General features: G+C 36.9%; 1 protein-coding gene across 2 annotated transcripts in view; it reads left to right on the forward strand.

Annotated features, from left to right (window-relative positions):
* Positions 1-26722, forward strand: part of Ralgapa2 (Ral GTPase activating protein catalytic subunit alpha 2) — a 310629-nt gene that overhangs the window by 43393 nt on the left and 240514 nt on the right. For both annotated transcript variants that reach the window (XM_090351922.1, XM_090351923.1), the window contains exon 4: positions 18297-18354. In XM_090351922.1, coding sequence (XP_090208048.1) covers positions 18297-18354 — 58 coding nt within the window. The remainder of the gene's footprint in view (positions 1-18296; positions 18355-26722) is intronic.

The raw sequence follows: 26722 nt of genomic DNA on the forward strand, positions 1-26722 counted from the left end.
CTTTGTGCTTATCTGGTTTCAGGTTCTGTTCAACTTCACTTATTTCTTCTAGCAAGAATCCCTGGAGGTGTTCATTATTATGAGCTTATATAATAATGCAGTAGTGTATTTGGATGTTCTTTGTTATCCTTTAATATGTCTAAGTCTTAGCTTCTTAATTAAACCATAAAGTTCCTAAGCATAACAACCATTGCTTATAATCCTTTAGTATCCTCCACAGTGGTTTTTACTTGTTAATATTTATTGTTAGATTAAAATTCCTTGAATTCTCAAATTCTTTCCAGTGGAGTTATTTGTCATTATCAGGTTAAAACCTTTCATTACTCACTTGGAACTCTCTGAATAAGAGATAGGAAATAGGAACTAGAAGAAATATGTTTAGATCAAGCCCTGACATTAACAAGCTATGTAGCTTGATTGAGCTACACAGCCTTTCTTTACCTTGGCTTCCATGTCTATAAGGTAAGGAAGAGAAAAACTGTGGTGTTTTATGTAGCTTTTTAACCTTTGATACGGGTGCTGTCCCTGTGAATGAATCCCCAAACAAGATTTCCTGAAAACAAGGAGTTAGTGAGTGACATCTCTTTTAGCTAGAAATTTAGTTTTCAGTTTTAAATTCTAAGTTGATTTGGCTTTGATTAGCCATTGAGTATGTAAACATCCCAGTTACTTTATCCAAAGTGGCTCTGGCCACTATGTTGATAGGAATGTTCCTTTTTTAACAGGTCTTCTTGGTAATACATTGGTTCTAGTCCAGTACCCCCAGAGATGTGCAAATGGCAAAACAAATGGCAGTTTTTAATTTGCTATATGCTATTACTTTTTGTATGCTGCTTAGCAACTTGAATGGTGATATCATTTCCCATACAAAAGGTTATTTTAGATAATTTTTCATATATACTGTTATACTTCAGATATAATTAGTGAATTGCCTGAAGAAAAAGTAGAGTTAAGATATAATTTGATTCTAAGAAATTCTGAGATGGTTGTTTCCATTGTCCCCTCTTCTTCTTTTCCCTCCTCATTTTTTATTTGTAGTATATATCTTGTGTAACTATTCAAAAATGAAAAAAAGGTCCCTGTAGAAGTCATTGAAATACTCTGGTGGAGTCTCAGTCAACAAATTCAAACCAGGTGTTCCACAAGACTAAGGAACAGTCAATCCCCTAATCCCTTCCTTCTCCTCCCCTTTTCTCCCCCTTCCCCTTCCCCCTCCTTCTCCCCTCCCTCTCTCTTTCTCCCCCCCCTCTCCTCCTCCCATCCTCCCTCCCTCCCTCCCTCCCTTCCTTCTTTCCTTTCTTGCTGATACTTGGATTTGAACTCAGGGCCTTGCTCAGCCTGCTTTCTTGACTGTGCTCTACCATTTGGGCCATGCTTTCAGACTAATTTGTTGCAGGTTATTTTAGAAATGAAGTCTCTCCAAACTTTCCTACTGGGATGGCTTCAAACTCCCATCCTCTGGAACTTAGCCTTTAGAGTAGGTAGGATTACTTGCCATGAGCCACAGCACCTACCTCTTTTTTTTTCTTTGCTTGACTTGTCATTACTTCTGTCTAAGGTGCAATATCATCCACAGTGCATCTTCCTTCTTAAATCAAGGTGAAGGACTTACTTCCACATATTCCTTAAGCTATTAGAACTCCTTATTTCTTTTGCTATTACCGAGTAGAAAAGAGATACAGACATATAAAATGAACAGAAAAAGTATATTCTTACATGCCTCCCTAGATTTCTTTTTATCTTTTCAGTTGTTTGCAATTTCTATGTCACTGCCATACTTTTAAATGAGAAAGAGAGAGAGAGAGAGAGACAGGGAGAGAGAGAGAGAGAGAGAGAGAGAGAGAGAGAGAGAGAGAGAGAGAGAGAGAGAGAGAGAGAGAGAGAGAGAGAGAGAATATGTCAATCAGTGTGTCAGGGGGGGAGGTACCTGTCCTGAGGCTTGAAACTGAGGGCCTGGGCACTATTCCCTGAGCTGTTTCACTCAAGGATAGTACTCTACCACCATAGCTCCGCTTCTGCCTTTTTTTGATGGGGGGAGGGGTAGTTAATTGGATATAAGAATGTCACAGATGAGTTCAAGGCCAATAACTGGATTTAAAAACAAAGCAAAACAATGCAAAATAAGCCTTCTGAAAGATAATGTATGTGAAATAGGGAAGAAAGGAAAGCTGAGCACTTGATTGTAGAGATTTGAATTTGGATAGCTAAGGACATCTTTCTGGAGATATGTAAAAAAGCTAAAAGACCTGCAAGATGTACCAGTAGTACTATTAATAGATTTTTATACAAAGAAAACTAAATCTTTATTAACTTTATTATTGCTTAAAAGTCAGAACTCTATTATGAAATAAAATAGGAAATACCTAACAAAAAAAGAATGTCACAGATGTTGGGCATCAGTGGCTCACACCTATAATTCTAGCTACTTAGGTGGCTGATATGTGAGGATCCCAATTGAAACCAACACAGACCACAGAAAACTAGAAGTTATGCTTTGACTTAAAATGATAGAGTGCTAGCCTTGAGTGAAAAAGTTTAGTGAGAGTGCCCAGGTCTGACAAATGACTAAAGTAAAAAAGGAAAAAGAGAGAGGGAGAGGGAGGGGTAGGGGGAGGGAGGGAGGAGGGGGAGAGAGAGAGAAGGAAAGAGAGAGGGAAAGACAGAGAGAGAGAGAGACAAAAAGAGAGAGACTTACCTGCCTGGGCCCAATTTGAACTACAATCTTCAGATCTCAGCCTCCTAAATAGCTAGGATTAGAGATCACTTAAACAAAAAGAGATATCCATCTTCTATCTAGTATAGCAGTCCAGATGCCAAGGAAAGTGGATCCTACCAGTTATCCTGATGAGAATATTAGGGTATATTTTAATGTATTATAAATACCTTATCTGATAATCAGGTGTACAATTGTATTTGTGAATTTCGCTGATGTTGAGCCCTGGGTTTGGAACACCCACATAGTATGATCTGTTCTATGACCCTCCTTGAGACTTTTTAGCAGGAATCACAGTAGAGGGCCAACTGTGCATTTTCCACTGGTCTCACATGTTATGATTGTGAATTAGCTCTATAGTAGCTCCTTGTGTTGTGAACTATACTGGATACTGGGAAAATACTAAAATATGGGATCCAATCTCTAATTTATTTTCCTTTAATACTGGGGTTTGAACTGGGGGTCTGGTGCTTGCTAACCAAGCAATCTACCACTTGGATCAATCCCACAATCTCTGTGCTTTTTAATGTTTTGTTTTCATGTAAAAGCTTGTGCTTTTGCCCTGGCTAGTGTGACCTATGGTTTTCCTCATTTCACCTCTTGAGTAGCTGGTATTAAGAGCATAGCATAAATCCAGCTTGTTTTTGAAATAATGATTCTTGTATTTTCACCTCCCAAGTAGCTGCTATTACAGACATGTACTACCATGTCTGGATCACTGGCTCATTTGTTTTCATATAGTATCATAGAATAACCATAAGGTTACTTCGATACCTGCTTTTGATTATGAATGTTTATGAGCTCCACAAACTGGAAGATAGAAGCAAAGTATAAGCATTAAGCATCTAGTCTCATTGGGAGACAATTTATACAGTATTGTCATGTTAATAATTAGAATTAGAACATGTCTATGAGGTGAATGGAGCCATTTTCAACAGTTTAACTCCCCAACTTAATATTTAATGCTAATACTGCAGTATTCTGTATGCAATGAGACTTAGAGGGGAGAAACTTGGGATTGTCCCAATAGGATATACTAAATAATTTAGTTTACATTGGGGGAAGGGAAACTGGAGACAAGACTTTGTGGAAGTTTGAAATTATATTCTTTGATAATCTATGGCAGCACAGGTGCCCTGTATTTCCTGGCCTCCTGGCCCCTATCACATAGGGTGTCACCTGCCTTGTTGGTAACTGATACCATCCAGAGCATCCAGAGAAGATCCTCTGGAAATGTTTTCAGGAGTCCTGTAAAGGCAGATGGTAGAAACCACACCAAGAGTAAATACGTGAGAAATTGACAATAAAACTTGAGCACCCTGTGTATATTGTTAGAATGGTGGCAAAAACATAAAGAATTTTTCTTCTTTTTAAGTTGATTAAAACCAGTGCCTCAGCACAATTTGTGCAAGTTGATTTAAAAAAAAAAAAGCATTTAGCAGAGAGTAGTACAAATGCTTGTTACTTGTATATTTTATAGCATTTGTTTTCTTTTGATGCTAGAATGGTAGCTGTTATAGAGTGACACCTAGTGTTTGACCTGCTACTGGCACAAGACAGGTCTGAAGGATCAGAGCCTGACTTGAAGCCTTCATTTCTTTCATGCACCAACTGTTGTGTCAAACTTGGGGCATTCACTGGATGAATTTAACAGTCTAAAGCTGACATGCCTGTCTGTCATACTTCCTGGTTGTGTCAAAACAGGCATTTTTTTCTCTGTTTCCAGGATGGTGGGAATGAAGTTGTGGCATCTCACTGAGGCATTGTTATTTCCTTTGCAGAAACTCTCTGGAAATGAATTTCTTTTCTTTTTTTTTTTCAAATTTTACTTTTTATTGTTGGGCTAATGCATAGAGGGGGTTACAGTTATATTTGCCAGAAGTGAATTTTTCTTTAAAAAAAAGTCACAGATTTGCATTTCTTTTATGACCAGAGATGTTGAGCATTTCTTCATGTGTCTATAGGCCATTTTTGTTTCTTCTTCAGAGAAGACTCTCTTTAAGTCTTTGGCCCATCTTTTAATGGGATGGTTGTTACTTTGGAGATCAGTTTTGGAGTGATTCAATTTTTTGAGCTGTTGATATATTTTAGATATGAGGCCTTTGTCTGTTGTATGGTTGGTGAAGATCTTCTCCCACTCTGTAGGCTTCCTAATTAGTTTACTAGCTATGTCCTTTGCCATACAAAAGCTCTGCAGTTTAATGCAGTCCCACTTATCCATTCCTTCTTGTAAAGTTTTCAGAGTGTCGGCTTTTACCTCTAGGTCTTTGATCCATTTGGAGTTAATTCTAGTGCAGGGTGACAAAGAAGGATCCAACTTTAGTTTTCTGCATGTGCTTAACCAGTTTTGCCAGCACCACTTGTTGAAGAGGCTATCTTTCGTCCATTCTGTTTTTTTGGCTCCCTTATCAAAGATTAGGTGGCCATAGGTATGTGGTTTAATATCTGGGTCTTCAGTTCTATTCCATAGATCTTCAGGCCTGTTCTTGTGCCAGTACCAAGCTGTTTTGATAATTATAGCTCTGTAATAGAGTCTAAAGTTTGGTATTGAAATTCTTCCTGCGCTGTTCTTTCTGCTAAGAAGTGTTTTTGCTATACGGGGTCTTTTATTATTCCATATGAAATTTTGGATTGCCTCTTCTATTTCTTTAAAGAATGACATTGGGATATTGATGGGTATTGCGTTGAATTTGTAGATAGCCCTTGGCAAGATTGTCATTTTCAGGATATTGATTCTTCCAATCCAGGAGAATGAGAAGTTTTTCCATTTCCTCAGTTCTGCTTTAATTTCCTTTTTCAGGGCTTTAAAGTTTTCATCAAAAAGGTCCTTTACATTCTTAAGGTAATTCTTAATTAAGGTAATTCCTAGGTACTTTATTTTCTTTCAGGCTATTGCAAAAGGAGTTGCTTTCCTGATTGTTGCCTCATTCCTCTCACTGTTGGCATAGAGGAAGGCAGTTGATTTTTGAGAGTTAATTTTATACCCTGCCACCCTTCCTAAGTTTTGAATCAGCTCAAGGAGCTTGGGAGTAGAGTCTGTAGGATTCTTTAACTACAAAATCATGTCATCTGCAAAGAGGGAAAGTTTTACTTCCTCTTTCCCTATTTGGATCCCCTTTATGCTTGCTTCTTGCCTTATTGCACTGGCTAGGAATTCTAATACTATGTTAAAGAGGAGTGGAGAGAGTGGGCATCCTTGTCTCGTTCCTGATTTTAGAGGGAATGGCTTTAGCTTTTCACCATTAAGTATAATACTAGCTGTGGGTTTGTCATACACAGCCTTTATTATATTGAAGAATGTTCCATGGATTCCTAGTTTCTCCAGAGCTTTTAACATAAAGGGGTGTTGGATCTTGTCAAATGCCTTTTTTGCATCTATTGAGACAATCATATGATTTTTGTCCTTGCTCCTGTTGATGTGTTGAATTATATTAATTGATTTGCATATGTTGAACCAGCTTTGCCTCCTTGTGATGAAACCTGTTTGATCATAGTGTATAATTTTTTTGATGAGTTGTTGTAGACTGTTGGCCAGTATTTTGTTGAGAAGTTTTGCATCGATGTTCATCAAAGAAATAGGTCTATAGTTCTCTTTCTTTGATGAATCTCTGTCTGGTTTGTTCCATCTCATTCCAGTTAGAATGGCCAGGATCAAGAAAACTAATAACAACAGATGCTGGAGGGGATGTGGCCAGGAGGGATCATTACTACACTGTTGGTGGGAGTGCAAACTCCTTCAACCACTGTGGAAAGCAGTATGGCAGTGCCTCAAAAGACTAAACATAGAGCTCCCCTATGACCCAGCAATTCTACTACTTGGCATTTACCCAATCATCCAGAAACAAGGACATACTAAATCCACCAGCACAGCAATGTTCATTGCAGCACTATTTACCATAGCAAAGATATGGAACCAACCTAGATGTCCCTCAGTTGATGAGTGGATCAACAAGATGTAGTATTTGTAGACAATGGAATTCTATGCTGCTGTCAGAAAGAATGACATCGCCCCATTTGTTAGGAAATGGGAAGACTTAGAAAAGATTATATTAAATGAAGTAAGCCAGACTCAAAGGAACTTAGGATCAATGGTTTCCCTCATTTGTCATAATCAATAGAAACCTTGGGCTCTCCTAGCAGAGATTTGCAATAGAGCAAAACCTTGATACAAAAGGCCATATAGTAGGACACTGAATGAAAGGATCTCTAGGATATAGAAACATAAGCCATATAATGAATGATTGTTGTCCTTAATGTACTATGTTATCTCTCATCTCTTTTGCTGTCCCTTGGTTATTTCATATTGTTACAGTATCTCACTTTGTTACCTGATATATCGGATATATTTGTATTTGGTTATTTGAAATTGGATAGGGAATGGGGGAAAACAAGATGAGTGGGGGTGCGGGGTTGGGAAATGGGGACCAAGACATGTGAAAAGGTATCAATGTATGGGAATTAATGCACCATCTATCTGGCAATTTTTAATTACAATAAAAATATATGAAAAAAAAAGTCACAGGAAAGAGTCAACTACTTACATTAGTACCAAAATCATGAGATTCAAAGCTACTCTTTTTTTTCTCCCTATTTTGGTCCTGGAGCTTGAACTCCTGCCATAGCTGATTTTGAACCATGATCCCCAGAGCTCAGACTCCTGAGTACTAGAATTAGAGGTGTGAGCCTCTGATACCCAGCTGAAAGCTAGTTTTTAGCTAGAAAGTAGAAGCTTATATAAAATGAAAAACAGAAATGGCAGATGTGTTTGTGACTGAAACTTCTTAGGTGAGATCTAGTATTAGAAGAAAACTTCTCATAAATCTGATCTTTCTTCAGGGCAGGACCCACTATTATGAACAGAACATTGTAACTAACTTGAAGATTTGTGAAGGTTCCAGGATGCTCTATTATTAAAAGTGAAGAATTTAGCACAATTTGCTTTTTACTAAAAAAAAAAAGAGATTTAAGCCTTCATGTTATCTGAAACAAATTGAATATATAACCTCTTGAAAGTTATCAAGTGCGTTATCAGTTTCTGAATATGACAGTTTCAGTACACAATAAAAATGTTATGAATTTTGTATTTAATGCCTAGTAAAAAAGCCTTCTCATTTGCTTGCATTCTAGTTTTTTCAGCATTGATAGCCTTTGTTCTGCACCTGTGCATATGCCCTTTGACCCATGCATGCTACCTCAGCCTTTGTTCAGAGCCTCCACCTACTGGAAAATCTCCTGGTTGTGATCTGTTGATCTTTCTGTCTCCTTCACCTCCTTGAATGTTGTTAGTGTAATGTAATTCGAGTTTTTCCATTTCCTTTAGGACAATGATTAAACTCCGCTCTTCTTAATCTTTCTTTTGCCTCCTTCCCATCCCTCATCTCTTACCCATTGGCAACCTCTCCATGGTCTTCTGACCAGCAGCAGGGAGTTTTCTTTCTCCTTTCCTTCTCTTCCTTTCTCTGCTGTTTAAGCTGCCTAACATACCCTTCCTATGTATCCTTTGTGATACACAGGGTAAATTCAAAGATGTTCACTCCTTGGAAGTGTACTCCTTGGAAGTGTACTCCTTGGAAGTGTACTTTTCTGTCCTTACTTCCTGTGCACATTAATGACCTTTTTGATTTTTTTGCAGGAACCAGTATCTTGATATGTCTTTCTCTGATCTCTCACATAGTACTTAGCACAGAATGGGCACCTATTTATTTCTGAATTAAATAAATGAGGGGAAGTAAAGCAAATGTTCTCTGAATCAATCAATTTATTTTATCGCTTTGTTGCAGATAAACATGTTTGTGTGCGTGATACATCATTTTCTGTATTTAAGTGACAGTGTTTCTGTGTTTGGGAGCAGTCATGTTTGCTTTGTAGAATATGCTTTATAATTTGAAAGGTATACTGTCTACTCTATTTCTTTCCACTAGTTGTCTTTAACAAAATACTATCCAAAACATTTCTTTTGGCAATCTATATCAAGAATATAAAGAAGGCACTATTTAGTTATAGTCCCATACTTTTACTCTATATATCTTTTTTATTTCCCATTCTCAGCTATTTCAAATGTTTTATACCCAGACTATTTTATTACAATATTTAAAAAGTGCTATTTCTCTTATGTTAATTGTTTTGGGAATTTGTTGTATTTTTATAGCCACTATATTAATTCCAGTTATGTAAATACAGCTTATTGCCATAATATTTATATACTCAGACCCTTGTGATGGGATTATTTTGATCAGTTTCTATATTTGCAGGAAAGTGAATCATGTAAATCACAGAGTATGTGGTGAAAGAGAGGTATGAGGCTGATTGATGTACTTCCAACTCTAGAATATCTTTCTTTTAACTTCAAATATATATAACTGGCTGTATATTTATTTTATCCCTTCAAAACTTGAAATTTTAAATTTGTTTGCATCCCAAGATAGCGAAAAGTTCCTCTACAGGGCCTAAAGTCTGCTTTGGCTTTGAGACTTCTGCTGTTATCTTCATGTGTCTGAATGCTTTGATGCTTCTACTGACTTGTCTATCCACAATGATCAGAAGACTATATTATACTCTACAACTGGTAGCAGAGGGAAAGACTGAAGTTAGCCTTAGTGTAGGATGAATATCCTACATTTTCTATATAAATTTATATAATATTTGTAAAATTATGTATTGACTCTGCAACTTCAAGCATGTTATATCCATATACTCTTTCTCGTCCTTAACTTTTTTGTTTTTAGAGAAATCTGGCTGTATGCAAAGCCATGTCTCAGTGTAGTGGCAGGTATCTGCAACAGACTATCTAAATACTTTCCATGTTTTTCATCTCCATGTAATTATTTTCTGATGTCAGAATGTTATTTATGTATCCATTTCCTTTTTTTCCCTTAATCTTTTATACTGTCACTCAGTGTTATCTTGAGTCTTTTCGATCCATCGACCTCTGGGTTATGGGCCCAGCACACTTTCGCTGTGCCACTCTGCTTACAAGTATCTTGAGTCTTTTAAAAACATGAATGAGGGCTGGGAGTTTGGCCTAGTGGTAGAGTGCTTGCCTAGCATGCATGAAGACCCAGATTCGATTCCTCAGTACCACATACATAGAAAGAAAGCAGAAGTGGTGCTGAGGCTCAAGTGGTAGAGCTCTAGCCTTTAGAAAGACCAAGGACAGTGCTCAGGCCCCTGAGCTCAAGCCTAGGACTGGCCAATAAACAAATAAATAAATAGTAAGTAAGGTAAGTAAGTAAATTAAATAAAGACATGAATGAGAAATCCTATACTGTCTTTTAAGTAATTCCATTTCAGAGCAGATATTGTTTCCTTTGCTGAATTATCATTCTAGCTATCTTCCACTTTCTGGAACAGGGATATTAGGTCACTCCTACGGACACTTATGCTTCTCTGCAGCTTCATCTGTGCTTGTAGATGGGATCCATGCCCTTTCTAGATTTCCATTGCCTAATCAGACGTTCCAGTAATTTAATATTGATTGATTTCAAAAGTGTAGGAGGGAGAAATTAACGTCCTCCCTTTGAAAGTATATTCCATATTTTCATCTCTGCTTTTCATTTTAAGCCTAGTTTTTAGGAAAAAATTATTATTATTATTATTTTTTATTAACCAATTAAATCATTGCCTCTTGAGTGTTAACCTAATCTTTTACTGAGATGTTCCATAATGTTTGGAGACATGTCTGTCTTGTTAAGTGCCTATTCATCAGGTTTCTACCATTTTAAGGTAGGTCTACCTTCCTTAAATAGGATCATTCTTCTACATGTGAACTAAAATCAAAAGTATCTTAAGCTGGGCATAGTGGTTCATGCCTGTAATCGATAGGATTACTCAGGAGGCTGAGATCTGAGGATCACAGTTCAAAGCCAGTACAGGCACTAAAGAACTTGAGACTCATCTCCAATTAATCACTAGAAAACAGGAAGTGTCTCTGTCACTCAGGGGTAGAGTGGTAGCCTTGAACTGAAGAACTCAGGGACAACGCTCAGGCCCAGGGGTAGGGTGGTAGCCTTGAGCTGAAGAGCTTAGAGATAGCACCCATGCCCAGAGTTTAAGCCCCATGACCCACAAAAAAATATTTTAAAATCTTCTTTTTCTTTTTTGAAAGATTTTATTTTATTTATTTTTTGGCAGTCCTGTGCCTTGAACTCAGGGCCTGAGTACTGTCCTTGGGCTTTCTCAGGGCTAGAGCTCTACCACTTGAGCCTCAGCACCACTTCTGGCTTTCTTTCTATGTATGTGGTACTGAGGAATCGAATCTGGGTCTTCATGCATGCTAGGCAAGCACTCTACCACTAGGCTAAACTCCTGGCCCTGAAAGATTTTTGTTAACACTGATTTTTACATCATATTTCAAATGCCATGTTTAACAAACAAGTATTCAAGAAGGGAATCTCTATATGTAATCACTGGCACACAGATTTTAGAACATTATGAAAATTAAGCTGAGAGTTTGTATTTAATAGGTATATATCTCTCTCTATATATGTATAATATAACATTATGTCTATAGAGTATATATCCCATCACAGATCTTTTTTTTTTCTTTTTGTGGGTCATAGGCCTTGAACTTGGCCTGGGCGTTGTCCCTGAGCTCTTCAGCTCAAGGCTACCACCCTACCCATTGAGCCACGCCCCACTTGTTTTCTAGAGGCTAATTGGAGATGAAAGTCTCAGGTCCACGCTGATCGTTGATCCTCAGATCTCATTCTCTTGAGTAGCTAAGATTACAGACGTGAGCCACGGTGCCGGCCCATCATAAATTTTTATGTCTGTGTAGTTATATTTATATCTCCAAGACTGTCAATAACCTTGGGTTCCCGAATATTGAGTCATTGCTCTTGTACTGTTTCGATCTAATATCCACGTATCAAGGAAACTGCACCTTTTGTTCCTTGGGTTTTGACTTACGATTTGCTCTAGTTTCATCCACTTCCCAGGGAATGCCATTATTTTATCTTGTTTATTGGCTATGTAGAATTCCATTGTATATATGTAGCATCTTTTTTTTGTAGGTTTTTTTTTCACTCTTTTCCTGTTGGGACATTCAGTGCTTAGTAAGAAGCATCATATACTGGGCATTGTTTTTTGATGTTGGAGATACCAGGTAGTAATAAAGTGTGTTTTCTCTGAAGGAATTCAGAATCTAAGTATAGAGGAATGAGTGAAGAATCTAGTTAAGTCAGGCTCCTCCCTGAAGTTGATGTTCAAATTTGTGATAAAGACCAACAGGGATATGACAAGTTGGAACTATGTTTCTTTTACTCATGAAATCATGACTTAGTGATTAGGTAATGAACTATACTAGGAAGGATATAAGAATGAAAGCAGCACTCTTCTGCTAATACATATTCCTTTTTTATTATCTATGTTCCTTGTGTTCCTTAATAACAATTTATTTCCTATTAATATGGATATTTCCCTTATTTTATATAAATTTCCTTTAGCGATTTGTATTTTAAGTCTAGATTTTGAAAAAAAGTTAGTTTCCTGATAGTTCTTTTTTTTTTGTTGCCAGTCCTGGGCTTGAGCTCAGGGCCTGAGCACTGTCCTTGGATTTTCTCAAGGCTAGAGCTCTACCACTTGAGCCTCAGCACCACTTCTGGCTTTTTTCTATGTATGTGGTACCGAGGAATCGAACCCGGGTCTTCATGCATGCTAGGCAAGCACTTTAACCACTAGGCCAAACTCCCAGCCCCTCCTGATAGTTCTTTTATTTTCAATATTAAGGTTCTTCATTTTCTTCTTGATACATTAGAGTGAGTTCTACAAATAAGAACAGTCTGTAGATCTGTATAGAGACATTTATGGCATTGAACACCCATGCCCATGAGTACTTTTGAAGCCAGAGCGTACTTGAAGTGTAGGCATTCATAAAATATTACCTTTAAACTGAACCATCAATTTGCCTCCTAAGTTTTCTAGATATTTATTATTCTTCAAGTAACTAAGTAAGATTCGTCTGCTTTTGAACTAAACTTTCTATTTTCTCCCTGAGTATCATTTTGTTTACCCAGCACTATTCGGTCATGCGTGTACTTGAGGGAAAGGATGCTTTCCATCCTGTCTCCTTTTAGATCAGACAGGTTTAGTTGGTTATTGTTTAGTAGATCACATAACATAAGTATGTGATAATTTCCCTCATTTTTTATTGTCATACTTTCTACATGGGATTAAAGTTAAGAGTCAATCTACTGCCTATGTTCCAATCATCTGGTAATAATTTGAAAAAAGTTCCACCCAAATTAAATGAAGACCCACAATTTTAGAGTTTACCATAGCATCTTGTATAAACTCCAGCTTACATTTCACATTATTCCTGGTCATGTAGTATGTTGTGAAGAAAAAAGAGCTATGGATAATCAGTTAAAAGAATGACAGATTCCCTGATGTGCTGATCAGTAGTAATACCTAATTTCGATTTCGAGTGTGCTATAATGGATTACCATATAGATGTAGCTGAGCACTGAGCATTAAATAGAGCCATGTGTTTTTCAGAAAAGTAATATTTATTCACACTGTGTGACATTCTTGAATTTTTTATTTTATTCTCCAGTGAAACTACAAACAAGATGTCAATAGCTTATGTGGTATTCACAGCAGTATAGCTTAGACTATCAGCTGTGGTAGAAGAAATGCCAGATTGTATTTGTCTTATAAAGATAGGCTTCATCTGGGATTTCTGAGGAATAGGCTTAGCATTTAGACATAGATGACTATCTTTGATTTTTTTATTGATCTTTTAGACTTAATGTATATAAAAAAGTGGCTGTTGCAGCGTTCGGATACAAAAAGAAGTGTCCATGTAATTATTATGTTAGCCTCTGAATTCGTGTATGAGTTTACCCTTTTAGGAATATTTTTAGTACCTTAGAAATTAGGCATGATGTGGCGTATAAAAACCTTATTGGGTTTTATTTCAGAGTGTTTTAAAGTACATTCATCTTGTAAATCTGAAAACTTGTTTTCAACAGTGGTGATGACAATAATCCTGACCTTAAAATAAGGGGAAGACTACTTTTGTGGTAGACTGGCAGCATCTGAGCATCTGCATATATTATTATGTTTCTTTGTTTCATACTAACAAAAAAGAAACTAACTCAAGAACAACTTATGTGTTGGAGAAAGCTGAAAAGCATGATTCAGGGCCAGGTTGAGTCTCCAACTAAATTAAAAGATGAAAAATAGTGAGGTTGTCAAACATTTGCCAAGATAAGAAGTATCCTGAATCTCTCATTTACTTAGCATCTGCTTGGAAAGATAGTATCAGAAGGTGATCCTTCAGTGTAACTGGGATGCCAGGTCCTCCTAGAGGAGAATGCATAAGAAAGTAGGACACCATGACCCTGCTGGACCATTTGCTTAAGTGAGTGAACTGAAGGAAAGGAAGCAGAAAGACTGTAGGAAGGTCTCAGGAGGACCAGGCTTCTATCTACATGTTGTGACAACCAGATGATTAGAAACAAGGCCAGGAGAGTTTATATCCCTGAAATGGACTACACTTTCCTTGGTGCTTCAGATGTGTGTGTGAGTGTATGAGTATATGAGTGAGTGCTGGGGCTTAATATCAGTGTCCAGGCACTGTCCACACTCTTCTTTGCTCAAGGCTAGCACTCTACCACCCAAGCCATAGCTCCACTAACATTTTTGGTGGTTTTTTCAAGATTGGTTAATTATAGACTTTGCTGCCCAGGCTACTTTCTGTGATCCTCAGGTCTCAGCTTCCTGAGTAGCTAGGATTATAGATGTGAACCACCAGTGCCTCGCTTCAGCCTTGTAATATGATCAGAATAACTTAATCAGTAGTTTCAAGATTGCTGTGGCACACAAAAATTTGTTCTGCCTAGCTTTCTGTTCAAAAAAGAATTCACAGCCCAGCTAAAGGAGTGACATCAGCTGATGGCATTCAGCTATTAGTACCTTCAGAAATAGTTTGTTCATACTTCTCTTTCTATAGCCCTAAGCTTCCAACTGAGCAAGGCCAGAGGAGTAGGGCCTTCAATTTCTAGTTGTACAGGACTCATAATCTTTGTTTTAGACCTTCTTAGATGGCAGCAACTAGACACTCCTTTTCATCTCTTTCCTAGGTATTTACTTCTCAGTCAACTGAAGTAAATCCTTGGGTATATGGTTCTGAGGAAATACATACATACATACATACATACATACATACACATACATACATACATACATACATACATACTCTCCAAAGAGTTTAGATCAGTATTTGACAGGTATCTGTACAGTCATATTAATTGCAACATTCTTTGCAATAGCCAAAATTCGAAATCAACCCGAGTGTTTATGAATGCATAGAGAAAATATAATGTACATAGGCAATGGAATACTATTCAGCCCTTAAAACAAAATTTGTTTTGTCAGTCCTAGAGCTTGAACTCAGGCCTGGGCACTATCTTTGGGCTTTCTTAAGGCTAGCATTCTACCACTTAAGCCACTGTACCATCTCCAGCTTTTTCTGGTATGTGGTACTGAGAAATTGAACCCAGGGCTTCATGCATGCTAGGCAAGCATTCTACTACTAGGCCTCTCTCCCACCCCTAAAAAGAAACTAATTTTTTTTTGTGCACCAATGGCTCATGCCTATAATCCTAGCTACTCAGAAGATTGAAATCTGAGGATCTCCAGAAAATCCATAAGACTTTTACCTCCAATTAACCACCAAAAAAGTTGGAACTATGGTTGTTGCTTAAATGTTAAAACACTCCAGCCTTGAGGGACAACAGCTAGGCCTTAAGTTCAAGCCCCAATACTGGTGCACACACACATACACACAATGATAATACTATTTTTAAAAAGGATTTTGTATTTGTGTGCTGGTCCTAGGGCTTGAACTCAGGATCCCTGAGTTTTTGTGCTCAAGGCTAGCACTCTATCACTTGAGCTACTGTTCTACTTTTGCGGTGGCTTTTGGGCTTTAGGGGTGGTTAATTGAAGATAAGAATCTCATGGACTTTTCTGCCTGAGCTGGGTTTTTACCTCAGTCCTTACATCTCAGTGTCTTGAATAGTTAGACTCCCCCCCCCCCCACTTTTTGTGCTTATTCTGGGGATTGAATTCAGGGCCTGGGCAGTGTCCTTGGGCTTTTTCCTCAAGGCTAGCACTCTGCCACTTGAGCCACAGCACCATTTCTGGCTTTTTCTATGTTTGTAGTATGGAGGAATCGAACCCAGATCTTTGTGAATGTTAGGCAAGCACTCTACCAGTAGGCCAAACTTCCAGCAGTGTCCTGATACATGTATGAGCCACAGACACTGGGCCAATAATTTGGAGATGTTTTTTAAAAACTTAAAGTGTTATTAGGTTAAGTTTGAAATGGAGGCATTCTCTCATTCAAGAAAAATAATGGAGAGAATCCACTGACTTTTAATATGTGAACAGCTATATACTGCTTTTATTTTATTTATTTTTTATTTTTGGAAATACCAGAGTTTGAGCTCAGACCTTTGATCTTGTAAGGCAGGCACTCTTTCCCTCAGCTGTGCTTCCAGTCCTATTCTTTGCTGGTCATTTTAGAAGATGAGTCTTGCTTCCTAGCTAGGGATACAACTGCACATGATCTGTCTATGTTGAGCTTCCTGTTGTAACTAGAATAACAACAGGTGCACACCACTAGTTTTAAGTTCTTGGTTGAGACATAGTCTCAGGAACTTTTTCTGTCCTGGCTGGCCTTTTACTGTGATCTTCCCAATCTCAGCCTTTTACATAGCTAGGATTATAGGCATGAGCCACCATGTTTGATTTGATTTTCTTTCTTAAATTTAGAGTTAACTATTATAAATATCTCAGTTATATTTGAGGAGAAATGGCATGCATTTTATGTTAGCATAAACTATACATAGAAAAAAGTCATGGTTATTTTCAGATTTCATAATTTCACAAGCAAAATAATTCAAATTGATTTACTGAGTATTCACTGAGCACCTACTATGTGTCAGTCAGGGATCTACTAGGAGATTATGGATGCTTCAGGAAGTTCAGAAGTGCTGCATACTCTAGTGGAAGCTATGTGGTTAAAAGCAAATAAATTAGCATGCCCTTTCAGCTAGGGAAGAGGGATTTAAGAGGACAGGACAGGTAATAGAGTACTAGAGAGCCATGAAGAGGGCCAGGCTTTACACCAGAACACTTGGGCCTCAGTGAGGAAATGACACTTGGAATGAACGTTGTGAGGTTAGAAGATACCTTCTCTGTAAGACTATGGATGGGAAAGCGGTCCCTTAAGTTGCTGCCACTTAAAACTACTTACATTAGATGAAAATGTATGTGTTGAGACTTTTCCTACTAGAGATTCCTTCCTATATTTTCCTTTGTCATCTAGTGAGAGCAAATGAAGTAAATACATACATACATACATACATACATACATACATACATCACTGACTTAGTTGTAACATTAATACAAGGAATGCAAAGCAGAAATTCAAGCCAGCTCAGCTAGAGGAAACAGATTATTAGCTATCTGGAAACACCCAGGAGATCTGACCTCAGTTTTAAAGTATTAGACTATTAGGCTAGCTAAACTGAGAATAGGAATTTTCACTGCACAGTAGTAATGTATTTGTCATACCAAGACATCCATTTTGACCAGGTTGGGGATTTTCTGTAGGTTTTCAAACGGTAGTAGCTGTCAGAAAACAAACCTTATTACCAAAAGATAATCTTCCAAAATCTATCTTAAAGAGAAAAAGCCAGCTGTGGTGGCTCATGCCTGTAATCCTAGCTACTCAGGAGACTGAGATCTGAAGATCATGGTTCAAAGCCAGCCCAGGCAATACAAAGCCATCCAGAAGCTCTTATCTCCAATTAATCACTAGAAAAATGGAAGTGGGGCTGTGGCTCAAGGGTATGCCTGTAGCCTTGAGCTTAAGAGCTCAGGGACAGCACCCAGGTCAGAGTTCAAGCCCTATGACCCCCCGCCCCCCAAAAAAGAATAAAGAGAAGAAGTCACTGTTTTTGAGTAGGATTTTTATTTTTTTTAAATGATTCAAAGCAATGCATACTAACGGAATACTCACATATCTTGTACTTTGTCTTTTCTAGCAGTTTTTTAAAATAACAATCATAAAACTTGGTGGTAGACCATTAATTTCATGCCACCAATTGCATTTTTTAGTTTCATTGAGTAGTTTGTGATCTGAGTCTCTTTTTTATTATATTTATTCCAAATTGTGTTCTTTATCCAGAGATTAATAGTGGTTATAGTGGAAATGGGCAGGAAGGTGAACAAGAGGGACCCTGGGAAATCTGACTGTGGAGATTCTTCTCTTATACTTAAGAGAAGAATGAACAAACAAAGATCATTTTAGTCTTTTTCTGCATATTGCATTTTAGTTTATTTTCAATTTTCTTTTGGGAGGAATTAAACTTGGGACAATAGTCTCTTTAAAGCAAACATTTAAGGAAGGAAGTTTACCAGAGGCAAATAGAAGAGACAATTTCATAGGAATAGTTCTTATAAGTAGTTTTCTTCTACTTTTCTGAAATGTATATGTATGACAAGTAATATGGGCTTATCCTGAAAATGTGTGATTTTATTTTCTTATATCTCAATTTTTTTATTTTATAGAAAATACTACAGTTTCTACCTGAACGAATTTTCTTTCGATGGCATTACCAGAGTATAGGTAAGAACAATTGAAAAATGTGGCTTTTTTTTCTTTAAAGCAATTTGATTTCTTCTAGTTGAGTTTTTCATAATGCATTATGTAACTAATACAGTCAGGATTGTTTATCAAGAAATGCTAATAGGGGCATAATAACTAAAACCAAAACAAATCTGACCTGTGAAATGGGGAAAATACATATTTTTTCTCATTCTAAAAGCCTCATTTGAAGTGTAGGTCATAGGCTCACAATATCATCCTCTCTCTGGAAGCTTGTTAAAGATGCAGAATTTTGGACCTCATCACTGAGAAATACCGATCTAGATGTTCTTCATAAGTAATTTTACATTATTGTTTACAAAAGTACTTTGTTGTTTAAGCCTGTATCATTGACTCAGAATTACTGTTTGAATTCCTGCAGATGGGGGAGTAAGAAAAGTTTGAAATAATGCAAGTTACCACATCTGACCTTTTTGTCTAGCTCTTAACAAGTAACACCATATCATTGCAATTAAATATGCATAGTCCAGCTGGAGTCGTTCTAGGGTATCTATTGTGAATTCTGCCTTCTGATTTAGAGAGTGTATTCTTCAGTCTTTCTGGTGTACAAGAGTCTCATTTTCTACGATTGTTCTTCCTTACCAGATGGTCATATTGGAAGAGAGAGTGAACCTTATATTGGAATCTAACTCTGTTTAATCATTTATTCAAATGTTTATTGAAGGAGAGACATTTGGTACAAAGTTCTGGAACAATAACAAAGAATATCTCACCATCCTTGCTTTGTGAGGGCATATTGCCCAGAAATATAATACAGTGTAACTGATGCTATAAAAAAGAAGTGTAATAGAAACAAAGAAGAAATGTTAAATAATTTTATTCAAAAGACTTGAAGGTGACTTCAAGAGAGGTAACTCCCATCTGAGTCTTAAAAGATGAGCAGTGCCCTCTGTCACCAGAGATCAGTAGGTCTGGAGTTACAGAACCTGCAAGAATATGACAGGTTGAGTAGATGTCCCAAATTTTAGAATCCTAATTTTAATTGAGGATTATTTTTTATAAAATACATAGTTGACTCTCACAAAAATTGAATTATTTAAAGAAAGAAACGTTGTTACAAATTTAAAGAAAGAAACGTTTATATAGGTTATAGCTATGGCACTAGATAAGTCATTACTTCAAGAATGTGCCTTAAAAGCTGGATGCTGATGGCACACACCTTTAATCCTAGCTACTCAGGAGGCTGAGATCTTAGGACAGTTTGAAATCAGGCCAGGCTGGGAAGTCCATTGTCGCTGCCTGCTGCAACGACAGGTCATTTTGGAGGCGTACTGGGAATGATCACAGACTCAAATTGCTGCAAGCAGAGGTCGTTTATTTCTTGCTCCTTTCTACTCTGCCTCTCTCCTCTCTCCTCTCCCTCCTCCATCTTTTCTCCCTTCTCCCCCGTTTCCCGGAAACCCCACACTATTTATATCCTTAAGCAACCAATCACAGTAAAGGTCCTCTGCAAAGCAGCAAACAAACCTGGAAGAAATCTGGTGATCCACTCTATCCACAAGCACCGAAGAAACAAATCAACAAATGCAAAGAAACTTCCTGGTCAGCAAGTACTGACTCATTAGCGAACTGCCAGGTGCCGTCTTATAATCTTACTTCCTCAGGAGGCTAAAAGCAATGGTCTCCAACAGTCCATGAGACTCTTATTTCCAATTAATCACAGAAAAATAAACAAAAGAAAACTGGAAGTGGTACTGTAGCTCAAGTGGTAGAGTGCTAGCATTGAGCAAAAGGAACCCAAGAAACAGTGCCTAGGCCCAGAGACCAGAAAAAAGAAAGAAAGAAAGAAAAAAAGATATGTCTTAAAGTTGCCCAGCATATTTCAGAAAAGGTCTTACCCACTGTGAACCTATACAAAAAAGCTTCAGTTTTCATAGACTTTAGATTTTGAAATTGTTGCTGAGAGATGTTTGTCATTTGATTTATCTTTAAAATCTTTTAAATACACAAAGAATGCTTTTTAAATCTTAGAGAGTTGACCATAGCATTTCTGCTTAATTGAGGCTTTGAGTATATGTGTTTAATGTAAAAATAAAAATGTAAATGCAAAGTACAATATAAAGAGATGTCATGGGGATTTGTGATGCTCTGTGGTACAGTAGGAAGAAACAGAATAAGAAATAACTACATGCAGTATTTGTTGTCTGTGCCAAGTATAATCCTTCTCTAATTTTGTTTATGTAATTTGTATGAAAACCATACTCATTTTCTTTAGATAGCACTTTAGAATGTGTGGAGATTAGTAGGCTCCCCTCAGCATGAATAAATTTATTAGAATTTTGTGAAAACTAATTTATATTTGTATTTTGAAACTTTACACATTTAGTAAGCAGTATGTGGCATTTCTTTAATTCTACCCATTGTCATTAGAACTGATTAAATTGCGGGCATAAGTAGTGTTTATTATTATTATTATTAAACTGAGTTTAGTAGTATCTTCTCAAGAGTGACGAGGCTTCAGATTCTTCAGTTGGGATTTCAAAGTACTAGTCTTCTAAGTCATCACAGTAGCAGTTACTTCTCTGGTATATGGAACAAGCTATCAGAATGTTATAGTATGAATATTTGCATATAAATAAAATCATCCTTACGATGCTTATATACTTGATGCTTGAGTTAAATATACTCTTGTAGAAAAACATGTTTTTACAATATCAATCAGATTGGGTGGACTTGGGCCCACCTGATCTTCAGGCCAGATGTGCTTGAGAATCAGGGTTTTTTTTTTTTTGAGGTTAGAGTTAGTATGTATATTGATTTGCAATGAAACAAGCAACTTAGAACATTATCACAATTCTCATATCTGTATGTGATACCTTCATGGGGCTAGGCAGTGAACCAACTGAGTTAGTAGTTCTGCAGCTTAAGATAGTAATATTCACCCTCAGTGAACTAAGTCCTTAGGTGTAATCAGCATAGTTCAGATTATATCCTGTCCACTTCAGACCTACACCCAAAATACTAGTTTTCATAGCTTTTGGATTTTGATGGTGTTGCTAAGAGATTGTGGACTTATTGTTATATAGGTTTGTTTTTACAGCTTTGTTGCATTCTCTCTGGTTTATATGGATGTTAATAGTGTTACTGTTTGTCACTCAAGGTTTCAACAGAGTTAACTGGAAAGAAACTAGGGAATAGCAAAAATCTGATGACCTGATTGCTATTTGGAAATTTCTTTACTGATTATAAATGCAAAAATTGTTTACCAAGTTTTTCCTGTTGTAATTTTTAGGTCAGTAAGTCACAGTGGATAAAGTAGGTGCTTGGTATCTGGGCAATAATGAGAAGTGACTAAGGATGACATGCCAAAGAGTAGCACTGGCATTAAAATAGGACATTTGACTCAAGAGCATATTTTAATACTCCTTCATGTGCCATGTCTCATCCATGTAGGGCTAAAGCTATGTGGCTGTTTATCTGATCTGAGTGAATTTAGTCCTTATGAACATCGGCAAAGCAGATTTTCAGTCTTGTTCAGATTATGGTGCTATGACTGAATTCATTGTTCAGCAAGTGAAAGGATGTACTTTGTATTAGAGATGTTAATAGCAGAAGTGTTAAAACAGATAATCCTTGGGTTTAAAGGGAGTAGGGGCTCAGTTAGAAGGGGATTCATATATGTAGCAACAGTTTATTTGTAAATTGTCTCCTCTGTTTCCTGCAGGAATATGGGGTTGAAATCAGGGTCTTTTTCCCCCTGTAGTGCAAATTCCAGATTTTATCCAATACCGACACTATGGAAACTTCCCTCCCTGGACTTTACTAGTTTGCTGTCCCTTCCTTTTTATTTTTCTTTTCTTTTTCCTGTCTTTTCAGGGCCTTGTTCTCACTTAGTCTTTCTCCTTCATGCCATGCCATGTTACCCAGCAGCCTATTCTTCACCCCATCCTCTATTGGCATCTTCACTCTTATCATGCTGATTTCTGACCACAACCTCCACCCTCTTGATCTTTTACTCAGTCACTTTCAGGCCATTTGTTCTTTTTTTCTATTTTTTATAACAGTTTTATAGGGCAAAGAGGTACAAAAAGTTTAATTTGTTGTAAATGTATATTTCAATAAATTTTAATATAGGTATATGTGAATCTATGATAATGGACATAGGCATTACACCTGAAGTTTCCTCATTCACTTTGGGAATCTCTCTCTTAGCCTTCCCTACGTCACCCCACAGTTCGGAGGGAAACCTCGGATCTGATTTTGTCAGTGTACTCACTTGCATTTTCTAGTGTTATATATATATACATATATATATAAACAATTATACATTTTTGGCATCTTTTGCTTAATGTGATTATTTTAAGATTCATTTGTGTTGATTCATGTTTATTTTTTAGTAGTACGGTATTATGCTATAATTTGTTTATCCATCTGCCTTTGGTTTATTTTTTAGTACTTGTCTTTTACACATAAAGCTACTACAAATATTTATGTACAAGTCTTTGTGTGGGCATATGTACAAATACATATCTTTGGTAGTGGAATGACTGATAGTATATGTTTTAACTGCCAGACTCATTTCCCAAGTGGCTGTACCATTTTATATTCCTATTATCATTATCACAGTTGTAGCTAACTTTTTTTTTTGGCCAGTCCTGGGGGTTGAACTTAGGGCCTGAGCTCTGTCCTTGGGCTTTCTCAAGGCTAGAGCTCTACCACTTGAGCCACAGCACCATTCCTGGCTTTTTTATGTATGTGGTACTAAGAAATCGAATGCTAAGCAATCACTCTGCCACTAGGCCAAACTCCTGGCCCTGTAGTTAACTTTTATTCTGGTCTTTAGTGGTAATGACTATCTCATTGACTAATGATGTTTAACGACCGTTCCTGTGTGTGTTGCCTCTGTGTTTTCTTTGTTAACATATGTGTTCAAATCTATTGTCCATTTAAAAATGAGTTGTTTTGGTTTTTGAATTTTTAACTTGCAGAGTTCTTTACGTATTCTGTGTAAAAGGCTTTTATCTGATATGCCTTAGAAATACTTGCTCCCTGTCTTGTCTTCTCATTTCTAAATTTATAGTATCATTTCAAGAGTCTAGTTTTTAATTTAAAAAAATCAAATTATCATTTTTCTTTTATGATTTATATTCTTGTTCTCATAGCTAGGTAATCTTCACTTAAGCCAGAGTCACAAGGGATCTTTTTTTTTCTAGCAATATTATAGCTATATTTCACATTTAGATATATAATCCATTTTGAGTTAATTTTTGGTTAATTTGGTTAATTCTTGCTGTGGACTACCATTTCTTTGTTCTTAGTAGTATTCTAGTAGTGCCAGAATGGCCTATGGTCTTGTTTCTTTTAGCATAATTTGCAAATCAGCAGCACAGAGGGAGTCTTGCCATCTTCTTGACCATTGTCTGGTGATATACTGCATTGCTTGTTATTTGGTTTGAGACATAATATATGGAGATCATTTTAAAGAAATCAAAACAAAGATTGAACTGGACACCAGTGGCTAATGCCTGTAATGTTAGCTATTTGGGAGGAAGAGCACCAGAGGTTTGAGGCAAACCCTGGCAGAAAAGTTTGTAAGACCCCTTTCTGAGTGCATAGCTGGGCCTGTGCACCTAGCTCTGTGGGAGATTATGATTGGGAGGATCATGGTTCTAGGTCGGTCAGGGCAGAAACTTCACGACTTTTCTTAACTGAAGAAAACTAGACATATACAGATTGTGATCTAGACACACACCTGACCAGGAAGCAAATTCTTCCTGTCTTAAAAGTAATTAGTGGGGCCAGGAGTTGGGCCTAGTGGTAGGTAGAGTGCCTGCCTAGCAAGCATGAAGACCTGGCTTCAATTCTTCGGTGTCAAATACATAGAAAAAGCCAGAAATGGTGCTGTTGCTCAAGTGGTAGAGCTCTAGCCTTGAGAAAGTCCAAGGACAGTGCTCAGGCCCTGAGGTCTGAGTCCTCAGTGCTGATTGTGTTGGTAGCTCATACCTGTAATCCTTGCTCCTCAGAAAGCTGAGATTTGAGAGTCATAGTTTGAAGCTAACCTAAGCAAAAGAGTTTGTAAGAATTTTATCTCCAGTTAACTACCCCTTCCCCCCCCAAATAAAAATCTGAAACTGGAGCTGGAACTATACAGCCCAAGTGGTAGAGTACTAGCTTTGAACATAAAAGCTCAGGGACAGTGCCTTGTCTCTGACTTCAAGCACCAGGACCATCATGCAAACACAAAAAAATTACTTCCAAAATGGACTGCCTAGCAATGAGCGGCTTTTGAGCTCAAACTCTAGTACCCCATCCCCCAGAAATCGTAAGAAGGAAAGGATTTCATATATTTTGCAGATGTGCTGCTGAAGCAAGCACAAGGAAAATATTTTATATTTTCAATATTTTATTCAAATATTCAATATTTTATATGTTCAAGAAATACTAAAAAAAAATCTCTTTTAGGGCTAGGCACTGGTAGCTCACACCTGTAGTCTAGCTACTCAGGAAGCTGAGATCTGAGGATTGCAGTTTAAAATAAGCCTGGACAGGAAAGTATGTGAGACTCTTATTTCCATTAAACTATCAAAAAGATCTGAAACTGGAGCTGTGGCTCAAGTGGTAGAACTCTAGACTTGAGCAAAACAACTCAGGGATGGTGCTTAGGTCCTAAGTTCAAGTCCTGGGACGGACAGACAGACAGATAGACACCTTTTTGTGTTAAAAAATACCTTTAATACTTGGCTAAGACGATGCTGTAAAATGTGTAAGTCAAAAATGAGAAGCAAAGAATAGAGTTTTGAAACTACAATTGATAAATTCACTTCTACTAAAGCCAAAACGTATAGTTATAACACATTCTTTATTATAAATAAAATATTTAAGCAGGGTGTGGTGGCTCATGCCTATAATTGTAGCTACTCAGGAGGCTAAGATCTGAGGATCGAGGTTCAAAGCCAGCCCCGGCACTATAGTCCAAGAGATTGTTATCTCCAATTAACCACCAGAAAACCAGAAGTGATGTTGGTGGCTCAAGGGATAAGGCTGAAGCCTTCAGCTGAAGAGCTCAGGGTCAACGAATGCCTAGGCCCAGAGTTCAAGTCCCATGATGTACCCAAAAAAATAAAATTAAAAAAATAAAACATTTAAACCAGTCTTCGTGATTATTAATACATCTGCTTTTTATTTTTCAATATGTTCCAGGTATTTTAGTATCCTAGGAAGATTAACCATTAAACTGTATGTTTTCTTATTTTAGGCTCAACACATTATAGATATTTCAATTTTAATATGGTTTATCAATATACTTTTGATTTACCAAAGCGATTATATTTTTTTCTTGACCATTGTGTTTCTTGATTTTCCTTAAAATTTGTGCAGAGCCCTCATGCTCATCTCTGTGCTTGCTACCTCTTTAACAGTAGTACCTACCACATTCAAGGATATTTTTGTTTAAACGGCAATAAAAGCCTAGAGAGTGGTTCATCAAATTAGTTCAGTTGATTATGTTTTATTAATTCTGCCAATTATTCACATAAGTCAATGAAATGGTAAATAGTAGGGAGTTAGTGCCCCTTATTAAAAGAGATTAGGGCCCTAATGACAGATATGACAAATATAGTTTAGTGGCTATGAAAGAAAGCTTTCCTTTCAATAGTTTTGTTCTACTTAATGAATTCCTGTCCTAATGAATTCCAGCATCCAAGTAAATATGGTTCTCATCAGATGTTGAGACACTAGTTGTATTTTATGGTTTTATGGTTGGATTTTATTTCTCTTTGAAATACATTAGTGGAATTAATATTGTTGGATAGCTGATCTTTAAATATGGCATAATATTTTTCACCAGGGGTTCTGAGTAATTTTTTTAAAAATCTATCCATCATTTATTCTTATTTGGAAGACATCAGGTGATAGGAGCAAAGGTACATTGCTGACTACAGTTATACAATCACTTTTGTTTTATATAAGTTATAAACCTACTTAAGTGGATAAAATTATGATCTGAAAACATATTCATTTTGATAACTACTCTTCCAAGGTAGGACCAGGGCAAGGTCAAGTAATTTCTATTATGCCATCATCATACAACAGAATAAATTAGCATGTTATTTTTACATTAACAGTTGCCGTGTTTCTTACAGACTATTTTTAGATATGGCTAAAAAGATCTTTATCTGAAATTATATTAAAGACCAAAAGCTGACCATATTAAGTATTGTTCATAATTGTACTGGCCATTGTAAAAGAAAATTGTAATTCTTATCAAACATCAACAAAAACAATACCAATAGTTAATTTTAAATAATCAATAAGTTATGTGATAAAGATAAGAATTTACAATAATTAGTTTACATAATACTTGTTTTAATACTATTTAATGCTGATATCT

Source organism: Megascapheus bottae, chromosome 18 (assembly GCF_031878675.1).
Source record: "Megascapheus bottae isolate mThoBot1 chromosome 18, mThoBot2.hap1, whole genome shotgun sequence".
Classification (NCBI taxonomy): domain Eukaryota; kingdom Metazoa; phylum Chordata; class Mammalia; order Rodentia; family Geomyidae; genus Megascapheus; species Megascapheus bottae.